Source organism: Ursus americanus, chromosome 20 (assembly GCF_024610735.1).
Source record: "Ursus americanus isolate L20-20 chromosome 20, mUrsAme1.1.p, whole genome shotgun sequence".
NCBI lineage: Eukaryota > Metazoa > Chordata > Mammalia > Carnivora > Ursidae > Ursus > Ursus americanus.
In genome coordinates, this window is record NC_142146.1 from 38,844,053 (window position 1) to 38,861,642 (window position 17,590).

The 17,590-nt window shown below is 35.1% G+C and overlaps 1 protein-coding gene across 4 annotated transcripts in view; it reads left to right on the forward strand.

The window, feature by feature from the left end:
- U2SURP (U2 snRNP associated SURP domain containing) overlaps nucleotides 1-17,250 on the forward strand; it is a 52,523-nt gene extending 35,273 nt beyond the window's left edge. For 3 of the 4 annotated variants that reach the window (XM_087870263.1, XM_087870264.1, XM_087870266.1), the window contains 8 exons: nucleotides 51-207; nucleotides 966-1,061; nucleotides 1,737-1,803; nucleotides 5,769-5,928; nucleotides 10,647-10,757; nucleotides 13,069-13,187; nucleotides 14,488-14,664; nucleotides 15,857-17,250. In XM_087870263.1, the coding sequence (XP_087726389.1) occupies nucleotides 51-207; nucleotides 966-1,061; nucleotides 1,737-1,803; nucleotides 5,769-5,928; nucleotides 10,647-10,757; nucleotides 13,069-13,187; nucleotides 14,488-14,664; nucleotides 15,857-15,995 (1,026 nt within the window). In that variant the 3' untranslated portion in view covers nucleotides 15,996-17,250. The remainder of the gene's footprint in view (nucleotides 1-50; nucleotides 208-965; nucleotides 1,062-1,736; nucleotides 1,804-5,768; nucleotides 5,929-10,646; nucleotides 10,758-13,068; nucleotides 13,188-14,487; nucleotides 14,665-15,856) is intronic. The other variant, XM_087870265.1, reaches the window with a different exon arrangement.
- The last annotated feature ends 340 nt before the right edge of the window (nucleotides 17,251-17,590 follow it).

The window sequence follows — 17,590 nt, forward strand, 5'->3', positions numbered from 1 at the left end:
ATGACTAGTAAGCAAAGGAAAATGTTACAATGGTATGTATGTTTCCATAGGATGTACCAGATGACCTCGATGGTGCCCCCATTGAGGAAGAGCTTGATGGTGCACCTCTAGAAGATGTGGATGGGATTCCTATTGATGCTACTCCCATTGATGATCTTGATGGGGTCCCTATAAAGAGTCTTGATGATGATCTTGATGGAGTGCCTTGTAAGTTCAGATTTCAAACTGATGATCTAATAATAAGTTGGATTCCAAAACTCTTTAATTTCCACACATGCTGATACGGAAAAAGTTTAAGGTGTCAGTCTTTAATTTTTTTCTGTCGTGTATTTCTGACTTTTCAAAATTCAAATACCCAGTATTTGACTCTGCCAAGAAAAAGGTTTTCTTTCTGGTCACATTTCTCTGTTGGGGTAGGCAGCCTCGTATAGTATTAGTAAGTTTCTCTTTTTGTCTTGATTGTCAGGAAAACTTGTAGGCAAGATCTTGTGCTCAATTTTATTCATAATCCCAGATTCCTCATTTCGTCAGTTCTCTTTTTATTTATAGTTTATGGGTTCACTTTTCCTAGATGCCTAAAATCATTTTTGGAAACAGGAAGTGTACACAGTCTTTAGTACATTTGAATTACATGAAAAGATTGAATAGTATAAGAATTGTGTAGTAATTACGTAGAGATAATAAATAAAAACAGTAATTATGTAGAGATAATAAAAATTTTTTTACTGCCGCAACTTTTCCATGTGCTTGAAATCATAATAACTTGTATATTCTGCATTGATGTATATGTTTAAAAATTGGACCTCAGGCACAGAGAATTGGATTAGTCATAATTTTTGACACTAGCATTATTAGTCCATGTGTGGCCTTATTTTATTTTACTTTTTAATAATATAGTGGATACCCATGAACTACTTAAGTCATCCCCTAGTAGTCGGGGTTAATGGCTTATCTTTCCTCAATAGTGGATGCAACCGAGGACTCAAAGAAGAATGAGCCCATATTTAAAGTTGCCCCATCAAAATGGGAAGCTGTAGATGAATCTGAATTGGAAGCACAGGGTGAGTAAAAGTACAGTAAATATTAAGCTTTAAAAAATTGAGTACTTATCATTAGTTTGTGTGTTTTTGTATTTCATGGTGTTTCAACCTTAAGACCCAGAGTTAACTGTATTTTACATCTAGTGGCTAAGTTTTCATTATAGTTGCTGTTATAATTTTCTTACATCTTTCAGTTTGGATGCTTTGAGAGTAATCGGAGAAATCACTAAAACCTTTCAGGTTAAGACATTTTCAGTAGAAAATGTAGATGGGAAGGTACACCTATTTGGGAATCTATTTAGAGGTCACTTTCAGAGAAACCAGGCTTTGATCTTCCCATAATGCTTAACTAATTATTAGATGCAGTTTAGACCTGCTTTCGTACTTACCTGGACATGTGTCCTTAGTGTGTATAATCTGTAATTGTTAATATTTGTAGGTTCTAATGAAATAACTTTTAACCATCTAGCACAGAAATAAGAATGGTAATGTTATTTGTCACCTCATGAATTTAAATAAAATTATAGCATAGGTGTGAGGAAAGAAATTTAGCACATAGAAATGGCTATTTAAAGAACAGATGATTGTAGGTAACTTCTGTAATAAGAACTTTCAATTCTAAAGCTGGGCTTCTGTGCTACTGCAAAAATACTAATTTACCTTGTGGAATCACATCCTTTTTTTCCTTCCACTCAGCTGTAACAACTTCTAAATGGGAGTTATTTGACCAGCATGAAGAATCAGAAGAAGAAGAAAATCAAAAGTAAGAATCTTAAGTTTCAAACATACTTAGTTTCTTATTGCATATACACTCCCTTTTTCATTAAGAGGTATGCTTGATTGAAATAATTGTGAAGAGGAAAAACTTCACTCTTAAAAAACTTGTTGAGAGGATCATTTTTAGTTTGTCATTGTTTTTCCAGTGAATAAAGAGCTTTTGGTTTCTGGTCTTGATGGATCTGGTTTCACTTTGCTACTGAGTTGATTTTTCTGTGCTGGGTGTATATGTACTCAGTTGGTAATTACTGAATGGTCAACTGCATTTAATTCAAATTGTTGTCATCAGGTATTTTAGCTCCACAAAAAGTGATTTTTAAAATGTGAATGGGAGAGTTATGCTGCTTTTTATTTGAATTGCACATTGCTAAGCATTGCTTGATGGCCATTCTGTTTAAATGTAAACATCTCAAAAGAACTAAGAATAAGCAGAAAAGAAAGCTTTCTTTTAACATCTAGAGAAATTATAATTTTGTATTTTGCTCTTTGGTAATCACCCCAAGATTGTTTTTGAATTAACACTGAATGTGACTATAGGAACACTGCTCCCAGTTTCTCCTGGCAAGTTTGTATTGGTAGTTTTTAGGTAGATCTTGACACCTTTTTAAATCATTGCGAGGAAGTTGATTTTATTAAATAGAACAGATGACCTCAAGAACACAAAGCAGAGGTGTCTGCTTTAAAAAAAAATTTTTTTTTTTGTTTATGGTTCTCAAAGGAAAGAGTGAACATAGGAAAAAGTCCTTTTTGTGTCCCAGCACAATTTGGGCTTTTGTATGGATTCAGAAATGTGATTGATCAGCATCTGTGGGAACACAATTTGATATGCTGAGGAAAACTTGGCAGCAATGATGTCTTTCCGGAAATTGGGATGGTCAGAACAAGTCAGCAATGATTATGACAAAGTATGTACAAAATATAGATGTGGTTTGCTGTTGGAAATACCTCTGTGGGGCTGTTTAGGAGTACAGGAATTGAGACAGTCCAGTTTGCTTTAAAATAGTGCTTTAACCTTTTGTTAATGTCTGTAATACATCATTATTAATATCTGTCACTATTGTAGCATCACTGAGAAAATTATTTAATTTTGCGTATTCATGAGATAATTATTTAATTTAGAGGGAAGGAAGGGTAGAAAAGGCCATTGCAGAACTCAAATATTTCTTCAGTTGGTTTTGTTTCTAAAAGTATTAACTTTTTTTTTGCATAAATTTGATATTTGTGTTAATGTTGGAATGTGACTACATTTTAGTGTTGACAGAATAATCATGTTTATAGAGTGAGACCTGGATCACTGGAAATATAATTTTTATTTTTTTATTTTTCTTAAGAGCTCCAAATAAATCACAATAAGATAAAAATAACTTTATGAAAGTACAAAGCAAGGAAAAGATATGTTTTCATATACAACTTTTTGGTCTTTGAAATTTTCTTATGCCTCACTACTGCTCTCTAGTGGCTGAGTCCAAAACGCCATTTTGAAACTAGTAATTATTTTTTATGGCAGAAAGGTGATTAAGAACAATACAGCCTGACTATTGTTTTGTAGAGAACTTCCCAATAGTAATTTAATTTCATTGATAATGAATTCTGTATGGTTTTATAGACTTGAATTTCCATTTCTTTAAAAGAGTAAGATGAAGCTATGATGAGATCTGAACCTAGAACTGGTAACTAAGAGCTAAAGTCAAAACCAGTTAGAACAGACTGCTCGGGCCCTGAAAAATTAAAATAGCAATTGTAAAATGAATATGTATTTTATATTATCAAGTGTAGCCCACTTTAAAAGTAAATAATGTGATTAATGTTCGGTATGCTGTCTGGATCTTCTCTGTATACGTAAAACGTGTATCTATTTTAAACATAAATTATATAATACCGCACATACTATTCTCTGACCCTGTTTTTCACTTAAGTGTCATGGGCATTATTCTGTGTCAACCCATATAGTTGTCTGCTCTGTATTTATCTGTAGTTGAAAGCATTCAGGTAAGTGTTCAAAGATGTTTATTAAGGAATATTTGAATTTGCAGAAGAATTATTGAAAATTTGTAAATAACTGGCTGGAATTGGTTAAGTAATTTCCATTGCATAGATACCACAGTTTAATTGTGTCTCATCCTTTTTGAGTGACCCTTTCTGGAATAATCTCCCAGCAAACCTCTGTATTTACATATACATGTGCATATAGTTTAACCATTTAAAAGCATCTGAAACACTTGTAAAAAATTTATGCACCATAAAACAAGAAATTCTTGTGGTTAAAAAAATTAACTAAAAACCGCATTTAGGAAGTTTCTGACAAATTAATGAGAAGTGTTAAGTAAAAGATTTATCTCCAAAAAGAATCAATTTCTTTAGAAATGGTTTGATTTTACTATTTTCTTCTTCAAGTATTATAGGGAGTTGTACCTTTATGTGGTACTAATGATTTGTGGGGCTCTGAGAGTATGAAGTTTGTAAAACATTTTAGTAATGTTCAGGAAAGGACCCTTGGGTAAGAAATCACAAAGCTAGGAGCATAGTCTTCTCTTAGTGCCATATTTCTGATTCTGAATTGCCAACACTTCATTTTTATCTCCCTTGCTTACATTTTTCTCATCAGTGTGTGAGTTCTGTTACCAGTCTCTCAAATAATTTTTATTTAGAACGAATTTGATTATAACTACTTTTACATTATTATGAATAGTTTTAAATATATACCGAAAGGACTCCTGCTTATGGTAGAATGTGTTTAGTTCCCAAATCCCAACAAATAAGGTTCAAATATTAAAGGGAAATGGCATATTTTCTAGGCTATGCCAGTAATGTTAATGTTACAATCAATTTCATTTATAAAAGGAATTTTGTTTGTATATACATAAACATTCTGAGTTTGTGTGTGGATGACGTGTTTTCCCAAATTTGACATATGTACACACCAAAGCCCTGTCCCAGAGCATACAACTTACTTTCTTTTTCTTTTTTTCTTTTTTTTTGGGGGGGGGCCCTTCATTTGTGTTTCAAGTACATTTTGTCAGTCCGAGTCTAGCTGTGAGGACCAACTTTGCCCATATTTGCTTGCCTGTTTCCACTGTATTGCTTCTGGAGGGAAAGGAGATTTTTTTTCATCTTTGTATCCTTACCCATGGCATTCACTTAGCTTTTCATTTTCTTCTTATCTGACGTAGAACCAGTACAATTTTTAGAATCAATTCTGACATGAGTACTAATATGTGATAACATTTAAAATTTATACATTGCTTTATTCCTAGGGTTATGTGCTAATCAGATAAGGTCTTTACATGCTACATTGTTTCATAGTTAACTGTGTGACACAAACTCATGTATTTTCTAGTGTGTAGCCTCTGCTGAAGAAAGGATAAATACGTTTGGCTTTTTTAATGTTAAGCTTCCCAAACTCATGCTGAACTGGAAAATGTGGGGAATCATTGGCCTGATTATTCATTTCACTTAATGCTGCAAGGAAAGTTTGTTGCAGAGTGAAAGGCACACAGATAACATTAACATACATAGAATTTTTTAAAGTGATTATGTTGAGCTCAAACTTTTTATGTGGAAGAAACAAGAGTTTTATAAAATTGTATTATTTGATAAAGTATTTTCTAGAAATGGGGTGCCTGGGTGGCACAGTCGTTAAGCGTCTGCCTTTGGCTCAGGGCGTGATCCCAGCATTCTGGGATCGAGCCCCACATCAGGCTCCTCTGCTAGGAGCCTGCTTCTTCCTCTCCCACTCCCCCTGCTTGTGTTCCCTCTCTCGCTGGCTGTCTCTCTCTCTGTAGAATAAATAAAATCTTTAAAAAAAAATATTTTCTAGAAATGTCTTAGTGATGAATTGGTCTCTTATGTTTTGTTAACATTATTTACAGTCTAAGTGAAAAATAAAGCCAGACTGTAAAATATAACATTTTTTTTCTGCCTTGACATATGATATTTTCTGCCTATTTCCAGTCAAGAAGAAGAAAGTGAAGATGAAGAAGATACTCAAAGTTCCAAATCAGAAGAACATCATTTGTACTCTAATCCAATCAAAGAAGAAATGACTGAGTCCAAGTTCTCTAAGTACTCTGAAATGAGTGAGGAAAAACGAGCTAAGCTTCGTGAAATTGAGGTTAGTATTGCAATGAAGTTGAAACTATATTTCACTGGCCTTCTTTCACTTTTCCACTGACCTAGGCTCCCTCTTGGCATCATTCCTTTGTGTGCTGTGTTCTCTGTGCCTGGAAACCTTCATGCCAGCTAACTTCCTACAGGCCTCTTAGTTCAGGCATCCCTTCTCTACTGCTCTCCTTTTCTTAAACTTCTGCATTTGCTTACTTCTCCCTATTTATTTCTCTTGTGATTTTACATGTATTGTGGTGTGTGTTTTATTTTATTTTTGTTTTCTTAGCTTGCTTGTTTAATGTCTGTATTTCCTACGAGGCTGTGATGTATACAAGGGGAAAGGGCTCTGTCTGTTTTCTGTTCATCATCGTAAATCCAGTGCCTGGCACAGAGGATGTCCTCTGAATATACCAATTCTTCTAATGAATATATTACATTTGGCATTATGAAGGCCATAAGATTTGAGCGCACATAGTATGTAACAAGGAAGAGTGAGAGATTTTCTGGCACATTCAAGTTATGTGTACATTTTATTATACTGGGCTCATTTTTAAGTGTATGCATCCTTTTGTGATGGGGAGAGTAGACATTAAGTGGGACATAACAGTAAGAAGGGGGAAAACTTATGATAATGAGTCCAAACTATCTCAAACAAAATTTTCCCTCCCTCAATCCCCTCTCCTTTTTTAATGCCTTTTTTATTACCAAAACTAGTTAGATGTATCAGAGAAGTGAGGGTATTGTAACGGGAACCTTCTTCATTCCTTGCCCCAAGAAGATTAAACATTCCCAGTAAATTTTGGTGTAGCAGTCAGCCTACAGTCTCAAAAGTATAAGAGTGTATTTTAAATCTTTATCTGTTCATTTAAATAACAGTATTTTGCATGCCTACTATGTGTCAGTACTATTTCTCTTACACTTTATCATATCTGCCATAGTAGTTACCTTGTTTCCAGTTCTCTAATCACTGTTGAGCTGGTACAAGTTTTTGCCCAACTCTTTCTTGGATATCACCAAGCCAGAACGTTAACAGGGAAAATATTTTGATTTAACCTTACACAGAATTAGTATACTGTCTATTATAAGTGAGAGGAGAGATTTTCAGAGTTAACATGTTGATTCCTTTTTCCTGGGATGTATTTATTTATATACATTCTGTATAAATTTCTTAGGGGCAAAAATGTATCAGTGAATGTACTCCACCTGTGGATTTTTTCCAAGCTGCACATGCCCCTTCTTAATTCTCAGAACTCCTCCCAAGCTTACCTAACTTTGCCTTGCTGGAGTTGAATAAAAATACATTTTCTTGATAATGAAGTTGCCCCTTTTAAATGCCAAAACTGACTGTTGAATAGTTTTTAAATGTTCTGTTTCCTTATTGGCTTAAATTAGAGAAGAAAACCATATAATTTAGCTTTTTGGTAACTTGGATGGTTTTTGTGAACATTATTTCCACACTGTATCTATCTGTGTGCGTGTATGTGAGAGAGAGAGAGAGAGAGAGATGCATCTACATACATACATTTCCATACTTCTGTGCTCTTCTTTGATAATCTGGCCTCTCCATTGTTAGATACTCAGTGATTGTTTTCCTGTTCATGTAGTGCCTACCTCTCACAACTTACTACCCTTTCGAGATTTAAATTGTGAACCAAGTCCCTAATTTTAAAATCTAGATCTTGGCTTCATTTTAGACTTATCTAATTCTTCTCCATTGTTCACTCTGAGATTTAGTCATGTGGGATAAAGGTTCACAACTGGTGGCAAATTTGAACTGGAACTCAGGGCTCATGAGATTTATTCCTGTCCTCTTCCCCTAAATTTGATCCAAGATGCACGTACTTTCTACCTCCGCCTCCGGCATCCTCTAAGTTCTCATGCTTTTCACGTTACATGTCCTTCCTTAGTTCAATAAGGATATATATATAGTCATTATTACATTATCATAGTATATGTTGTTATATTGTTATAAATTATTATAATATTACTGTAGTTTTTCTTTTTGAAAACTCCTCTCTTCCCCGAATATATCATCATAAAGATGTCTATAGCTGAACACTTTTTAAGTTTGTATTTAAATTCCAGTTAGAGAACACACAGTGTAATGCTAGTTTCAGGTGTACAGTACAGTGATCCAGCACTTCCATAAAACACCCAGTGCTCATCACAAGTGCCCTCCTTAATCCCCATCTCCTATTTCACCCATCTCCCCCTTCCACCTCCCCTCTGGTAACTGTCAGTTTGTCAGTTTGTTCTCTATGGTTAAGAGTCTGTTTCTTGGTTTGTCTCTTTTTCACCCCTCCCTCTCCCTCCCTTTGTTCATTTGTTTTGTTTCTTAGGTTCGACATATGAGTGAATGGTATTTGTCTTTCTTTGACTGGTTTACTTATATAGCTGAACATTTTTTAGCATGGGATTAATAAAAACCAAAGAATTTGTGTTATAAAATACTGACATTCTTCATTCTTCACAAAGCACTTAGAAAACATACCAGCATAGGGTATTACTGGTGTTGGCTAGAAGAAGTTCTTAGTCTTTCAGATACAGTGTTTAGAGCCTGGCCTATGCTGGAGTTGTCTTTTCCTATTCTTTGGGCATCCCCATTTCTGCCAACAAGGGTTGGAGATGTGGAACACATGGGTCGGTTGGTGGTGGGGTACGGGGTGTGTCTTCTATGTTGTTGGAGCAGAAAGATCCCTTTTTTGCCCTGACCCCTGAAGAAGGAGTGGATAGTTGAGTGGGAAGTTGCTACTTGCCACTGTCTCAGGGCAACAGCGAGATAGCTAGCTGGCAAACAAGCTGTTACATGGGCTGCTTTCATTTGAGTTGGGGTCCTTTGTCACCTGTTTTCTTGGTGCCCTGGACTTGTGCTTGTACCTGAGTTAGGCCACATGAGGAGGAACTATAAGGATTTTATAATGATTTTTAAAAAGATTCTCTAGGAATGCCTTTCTTTCTCCAAAGTAACACTTGGGTCTGTTTGACCTTTGAGCGCTACTACTTTTTTTTTTTTTTTAAGATTTTATTTATTTATTCGACAGAGACAGAGACAGCCAGCAAGAGAGGGAACACAAGCAGGGGGAGTGGGAGAGGAAGAAGCAGGCTCATAGCGGAGGAGCCTGATGTGGGGCTCGATCCCATAATGCCGGGATCACGCCCTGAGCCGAAGGCAGACGCTTAACCGCTGTGCCACCCAGGTGCCCCTGGGCGCTTAACTCTTAAACTGATTTGCCACAAATGCATTCTGTAGAACAGTGTCACTTTAGTCATAGAGGCTTCACACAGTGGTAAAGTGAGACATTTACATTTCTTCCCCTTTCCCCCTCTCTCTTACCCTTTTGTCTATGTTTGAAAATATCCTCATTAAAACAACAAAATGCAAAGATTTTTTTAAAGAGTTTTGAAAGAGGCTAGAACCTCAAATCTCTGATTATAAATGACCCAGGTTATAGAAGTGGAATTAGGTAGAAAAAGGGCAAAAATCAGGGAATGTATGAGAAATGTTCATGAAATCAAAAATAGTGAAAATAACACTTTGCATGGAAGAAAGTTGTTATAACTTGTTCCCATTCTACTGGAAAGCCTCATTTGTAGTGAGGGGAAAAAACCTAAAACCAATGAGGTCTTGTTTCCAAATACATATAAAACATTTAGAGTAGCATTTAGTCCATTTAAAGAACGTTAAAGTTCAATAAAATAGGTTAAGATGTTTGTATATGCAATAATTCCATTAGGCAAGAGTGTTTTCTTCCCCTCTTTGAGTGAAACGAGGTGGACAGGTTTGGCACCTGGGGGATCCATATGTGCTTTCTCCCTCTGCCTCCAATGTCTTCTGAGTCCTCATGCATTTCACCTTACTCATTCTCCCTTAGTTCTCCCTCTCGTTCTCCCTTAGTAAAGATGTATATATATCTTTATATTACAAAATATATTTATATTATATTTACATATGTAACAAATGCACCTATAAATATATGTTTTAATATATGTATTAACATAAAGTAATTAATATATACACACGCACGCACACACACAGTGCTGAATTGGTTTTGTACAAATAGTTTTGTGGCCCTATGGATACATTACAAGAAATGGAATTGGAAGTTTTTCTAATCTTTTTTTATTAGTATACTCTTAAATATATTTCTACTGTGATTTAACCTTTTCTTGGTATTTTGATGTTCAGTGATTGCACTTACTGGAAATAGAGTGAAACCTTCAAATTCTGCAGCTCTGTGTTTGGTCCGACGTGAACTGTAAAGAATGCTGCTTTAAAAAAAAAATTAGTTATTTATCTTGTGTTCTGCCTGCTGTCCCATCTTGTTGGAAGTAGGTTGCATTTAGCAACCTTGCCTTTCACATTTGGGGACGCAGATGGCAAATTCATTATCATTGTGTTGAGATAATAAGTGGCTTCTTAAGGGCATGAACTATATAGTTCATGGGTTTTTTAGTCCTCTCATGTGGCTGTGCAGAGAGCATGTGGGCCCACTCCTGATCACTTGAATTCTGCACGGTCGGGCTCGTCTAACAAGTGGCATTCAGATAAGGGAGCTTTATGTCGATGTTCTATTTTGACCGAGTCCTAAGCAGTTACTACTTTGTGTTTCTGTTTTTTTCCTTTTTACACACTTATTTCAAAGAAAAAAAAATTTTAAAGGAGCAAAGCACTGCTTGAAAAACTATAGTGATGAAAAGATTTATTTTTAAAATCTTATTTCACAGCTCAAAGTTATGAAGTTTCAGGATGAATTGGAATCTGGAAAAAGACCTAAAAAACCAGGTCAGAGCTTTCAGGAGCAAGTTGAGCACTACAGAGATAAACTTCTTCAACGAGTAAGGAATAAGTATATTTAACAATATGCATTTTCCAAAGTTATTTGTTTGACTACCTAGATTATTGGTATATTGGGATACATAAAGAAAAGTATGTCTCAAATTACACCCTTTGATGTGTAAATGCTGAATACTGGTAGACAATTAGGAATATTTGAAATTTGATGTTTTGCAGTTATTTCAACTTGGAAAAGGGTCTTAGGGCAACAGCACACTATTTTATTCTGAATATACTACCCGTGGACTAGAAAATCTGCTAAAAGCGTGCTTTCAAAACTGGAAGACCTTAAGAAGCTTCTACATGTGTGACTGTAAAACACCAGCAACCCTCAGAAGTGGCACAAAGACAAAGATGAAGTTAGTTTGGGAAGTTCATTTAGGACTGTTTTTCCATTGTTTCCAAAGAAGGACACCAAATGGTAGAATACCTCATCAGTGAATTCTAAGCCTTGTATTCTTTATGTGTAAAAAATATGTAGCAATATACAGAGAATTTTAGAACACATGTTAATTGTTGAAAGAACCCAGGAATTTTATTGGGACTGCTATTAATTTTTACTTATATCTTGACTATCATTACAGAAAAGGTTATATATATATAGAGAGAGAAATAAGAACAAGCCAGAACAGAGGTGAGAATCACTAAAGCTATTAATGGCGTAGAACTGATGATGGGAGCAGCAGTATAGTCAAATAGCTTTGGTGCTGCACAGACCCGTGCGTTCCTGATGCCTCCCTTTGCTGTGTGATCCTAGGCAAGTCACTGAGGCCTGGTTTTCTCCGTGAAACTAGGTCGATAGTCCAGTTTGCAGGATTGCGAGAAAATAGCTGCTATTACTCTTTTATCGGATTAAATTGTTTAAAATATTTTAAGTATTTTAACTAGTTTGATTCCTATGAAATTATCAATCAGGAAAATATATCCTACAGATCACTAGAGGAAGACGGTGTCCTCCGCATAACTTTTTAAATCCGTACTCTATATGTTGTATTTCAAAAAAAAAAGAAAAATGAGGTTTTTAAAAAGATGTATCTTCTGTACTCCATGAGTCCCTTTGGAGTTGGTCGCAGGTATTTGATCTGCATGGAAGACTACACCTTGAGATCCTCACCGGTCCTGATGGTTGTAATGCATGTAATATCATTTTAATCTCTTTGCATTCGATGATTGTAACTAGAGAGGAGGATGTGTTTCTTGAAGGTATATACCAAGGGTCAGGAGACTCATCACCTCACAGGCCACCACCTCATTTTAAGTAAGCTTATTAGAACATAGCCATGTGCCTTCACTTATGTATTATCGATAGTGGCTTTTGGACTATTGTGACAGAGTTGAATCCTGGGACAGAGACTGTGTGTGGCCCACAGAGCAGAAAATACCTACTATCTGGTTGTTTACAGAACATTTCTGTTTGCAACGTCCGGTCTAGGTTTTTTATGAGCTACCAGATAGCTTTCTTGATGCATACAAATCATAGGGAAATTAAATTCATGTTAATGAAGAGCTAAGTTGGCTTTGTGGTTTCATTTTCTGTAGCCACTCCCTAATTACATTATGAACAAATAATTTCAAGTGAGAAGTAGCGACTGTAGCAGTGGGAATAAACAGATAGGTCATCTTTCTGGTTTATATAATTGTATAGTCATGTAGTCAGTTTGTACTTTTATAAATTAGGGTGTAAAATTTCCAATAAAAATGGTACTTGTTACTAATAAGATTTTCTGATGGACGATTATTATGAATAACTGTTTTTCCTTTTCAGCCTGTTGCTTTGGAGAGCGCTTTCTTTAGATTCAATCAACTTGCTATAGATCGCTACTGACTATTTTATTGTAGTTTAAGATAGAAAGGCCAGTGTATTGTTGGCTTTTCGGTTTTTTTTTTTTTAGCAGAGGAACAGAGGAAGTAGTTAAGAGCCCTGGCTGTAGAGCTTGGACTTAAGTCCTGACTTCACCATCCAGTGTGACTGGGAGATGGGCTTAACCTTTCTGAGTCTCATTTTTCATCTCTTGAATGAGGATAATAGTAATACTCCTAAGGGTGTTTTGAAGTATTACATACAAATGTATATGGAAAGTTGTTTAGTAATTGTTTGGTCTATGGTAGGAACTCAGTAACTGGTATTACTATTATCACTCGGGATAAGTAGAAGACATAACTAGTTTTTCTGGAAGTGTAGGTATTTTTTAAAAAACGGCATTATACCTTCAGTAGTGATTTAAAAAGTAATTAAAATATTGTATAAATGAGATTAACCCAGATTGATATTTTTTAATGACTAAATATTCTTTCTTTAAAAAAATAAAACAGGAGAAAGAGAAAGAATTAGAAAGAGAACGAGAAAGAGATAAAAAGGATAAAGAAAAATTGGAATCTCGATCCAAAGACAAGAAGGAAAAAGATGAATGTACTCCAACAAGGAAAGAAAGGTATGCATTCCTCATTTAATGCCTGTACTGCTTTTTGAACACTAAATCAAAAACTAGTGATGTACTATTATGTTGGCTAACTGAACATAATAATAATAAAGAAAATAAAAAATAAATGACATTACTACGTGCCCCCCCCAAAATAAATAAATAAAGTTTTGGAATGATGTTTCATTTTGTAATGTTTTTATCACTGATGCCAGCAAACTTGAAAAGTATTTTTTCATGATGAACATGTTTGGCTCCTGCCTGTAGGAGGCAGACTTAACTGAGAAATGGAGCAGTTAGTTGGCACGTGGCTTAGTTAATTGGGACATCATCCCATTGCATGGTTCAAATGGTACCTTAGCCTTAGTTAAGTGCAAGAATTCAGTTACCATATTAGGTATCAGACCTAAGGTTTAAATAACTAAACAGGCTTGCTACATCCTCCTTGTTGCCTCTGGTATAAGCTTTTCTTCTGTGCTGAGGCTGCTGCCTTTGTGAACTTGAATCTCCCAATCCTGTCTAAAAGGAGTCTGTGTACATAGGCCATAGGGACTCACTCCTCACTTTAAGGCTTCATTCTAATCAAAATCATTTCTCTTTTACTTTTTATTTTACTTTCAAAGTTCCTAAATCTCTCATTTAATAGAGAAAACTGCTTTAGTTAACTGAGATTTTCCTCATATCCAAGGGAATGCAAGTAAAAAAATTCTGGCTTAGATACTCTACAGATAATTACAAATAACATAGGTATACTAATTTGTTAAATGCTAAATTTACCACTTGTATTTATTCTTTTGATATACTTTCAGATTTATAGAAAAGTTGCAAAGATAGTATAAAGAATTCCCAGATATCCTTCACCCACGTTCTCCAAATGTTGAAATATTTCTACTTTTGTTAAATTTCCCCCCTTCCTTTCCCCTCCTCCCAACCATTTAAGAGTAACTTGCCAACATGATGCCCCATTTTCTTACATAACCACAATAAAAGTTTCAAGATTGGAGGATTAACATTGAAAAAATACTGTTATCTAACCAGAGACCTTAATGAAATTTTATCCATTGTCCCAATCTCTTACAGCAAAAGAAAATCCAGTTTAGTTGAATTCAGTTTTTGTTTTGATCAACCTATCTTTAAGACTTTCTTGTTCTTTATAAAGGGCTTTGAATGTTGTTGGAAAATAACATTAACAAGGTTAGTGAAAATAAAGTTAGTGTAAACTGATAGGAATTAATAGCTAATTCAGTAGAAAGAAAATGAATACCTGATCCTTTGCTCACTTATGGAATATTTTGGGGGCTTTGTTCCATAGGAAGAGGCGACACAGCACATCCCCTAGCCCATCTCGCAGTAGCAGTGGTAGACGAGTGAAATCCCCTTCACCCAAATCGGAGCGATCAGAGCGTTCAGAAAGATCTCATAAAGAGAGCTCACGATCCAGGTCTTCTCACAAAGATTCTCCTAGAGATGTTAGCAAAAAGGCCAAAAGGTAAATGCAAGTTATTTTTTTTTTTGGTAATATTTTAAATGCCAGTTTCCTTGTCATTTCACCAGCTTTTCAAAATAATTTGGCTGGCAGCCATTTTTTAAAGGGCTTTAGAAAACCAGAGAAGTATACTTTCATTTTAGATTATTCCTTCCCACCTCCCCACCCCAGTCTCCTCATGACTAAAGCACAAGAAGGCTTCCAACAAGTAAAGACCAGCCAAGAATTTTAAACATTATATCCAGTGTTTTCTGTGGACTAGGAGTAGCTGCTTTACTTTTCATTCTGTTCTTCAGTTTCTGTAGAATATTCTTTGATTTTTGTCAAGGCTGAAAGGAAAATGCATTACCCCCTCCCTCCTGCCCCTGCATCTTATTAGCAAGTTCTTGGGTAGAGATTTGTGGAAATAAATACCATTCTTCAGTGGGGAATGTAAATGTGTGTTATATACTTTTTTTCCTTGTAGTTCCAGAAAAGTGGTTAAGAAATGTTTTATTCATCTGGTGTTATATAGTGGAATTTTCCTGAGAACTGAAACTGCTTTATATCCTAAAAATTTATTTTTGTGACCATATTTAGTAAAATTTTTGTAAAAGATAAGTTTTTCCTTTTCTCAGTGGCACTTGCAGATATATAAAGTGTATTTATTTGTTTTGGTAATCCACATGAACCGTGCTTACGGAATTACGGGGTCTTAAATGGTTCCCTTGAATGATATACAGTAGTTGGTGCTTTTTCCTTCAAGAAGATAGGCTGCAGCACTGTCATGTTTTAAAAATTTTGTGAATGATCTTTCGACTTTATCTTGTAGATTTAGAGGTTCGGACTTCGGGAAATATCAATAACCTGGGGAGCTTGTTAAAAATGCAAATTCCCAGTTCTTACTTCTTGGGATTTTGGTTAGATAGAGCAGTGGTAGGGCTCAGGAATCAGTCTTTTTTAAGCAAGCACACCACTGATAATCATTGAAGCTGTGCACAGAAGGTGCAAAAGTGTGTGTGTTTATGTGTGTGTGTGTGTGTGTGTGTGTGTGTGTGTGTATGTAAAGTAGGCAAAGTATAAATTTGGGAAGTTTACAGTCTTTTTTATTTCTGACTTTCATTGTGCTCTGTTAAAGATCATTTTAGATAAATGAAGGATGGTCCATTTTGATCATATGAGTACTTTGATAAATTGTTTCTGTTTGTTTCCTCAGATCACCATCTGGTTCGAGGACACCTAAAAGGTCTAGGCGATCACGGTCTAGATCCCCTAAAAAGTCAGGGAAGAAATCCAGATCCCAGTCCCGATCTCCACACAGGTCTCATAAAAAGTCAAAGAAAAACAAACACTGACATAAATTTTTAAGATGCTGTCACTTATTAGAAATGCAATTTTGTTTTGTGCCTGAATGGTCTGTTTTTTTTTTTTTTAAACCAACAAAAAATCAAATGAAAGAGCATTCCTGGATTTTTTGTTTATTTGTTTGTGAATGCATGTGTAAACTCATGAGTAACTGCATCTGTAGACCTGTCATTGTTTTATATTGTATAAATTACTTTCGTTGTGGCTGTTTCTCAAGATGAGATTTTTATTGTGCTAATGAATTTCATCAGAAATGTGTATACTGGATCTGCTGGCAGTAGTAGTATTTTGTTTTAGGATGTTGTGACTTAGCAAAAATAATGCAGATGTCTTCCCCCCTTTTGTAGCTTTGACAATTTGGATTAGATTTCAAATAAAATATGAACAGAAAACTATAATGTTGTTTTTTTGCCCTATTGGTGACATCAAGTCCCTTAAAGTCCTACTAAGTGAGTTTAGCACTTCTGTTGTGTTTCTTATACTTAATGCACTTTATAAGCTCCATTGTTCAAGTAGCTAAAGTTTTATATTTACTAAGATGACCATCAAAATTAAGGGACCTGAGACTCCTATTTGGTAGGTGTGCCAACCAACTTCTTCGATGACGTTACCTTGGGTAATACTAGTACCCAGAGATCAAAAGACTAGGGAAAGGTGGCATGGTCTTTTTTGTTAACAGAATGCCTGGCTAAAATATTTTATCTTTTATCAAAGAAGCAATATGATTTTAGTGTACTCAGCCTATGTTCTGAGCAATTACTTACTTTTAGGGAAAAATTAAATCTCCATCTTTCGATTTCATCTTCGATCATGAAAGAAGTTTATTTATAAAATAAATTTTCTAACAAGAGTTGGCCATAGAAGTTTTTTGTATGATAATTGCCCTTTTATAGCACTCTGTAGATTATCTTTCAAGCACTAGTATCAGTATATTTCTACAAAGTTCTGTTTAGAGCACCTTAGTGTTTTTCGTTTTTTGGTTGTTTTTTTTTTTTTAAGAAGTGAGTTTTAGGTTTAGCTTTAAGTAAAGCTTAAAAGTAAAGTAGTTTTCAGGAACTTAACATCCAGTGGTTTGTAAATTCAAGGTGCAAAAAGTTGATTTAAACAATTTGCAGAGTTAAAATCTGTTATACAATGGGAATAAAATTGCTGCAGTATGAGGAAGAAATAAGAAAACTTGTATAATGTTGATCATAATATTGCTATCAATATAATGTAATAAAGGGTTATGTAGACTTGAACTGACACTACTACTATTTGTGAATCTTTCAGTTTTTCTGGATACTTTATGCAGTGGTTTGATGGTTGTTTTTTTTCCCCCCTTAATAGCATAGAAAACCATTCTAATGGATTGAGTTACCTTTTTTAAAACTATTTTCAGGTTGTTTTATTTAATGTTGCCTTGTTATAAAATAAGCTGTACGGATTGTACAGATGCTTTGGGGAGTAGGTATATCAGCTGACAGTGAGGTGTGCTGTTTCCAAACTGGGCAGACCTACAGCAGCTTTACAAATGAGCCAGTCCGATTATTTGACTTAATGGTTCTTAGCAACATGCAGTGTTGCTTGAAAGTTACTCCCTTAT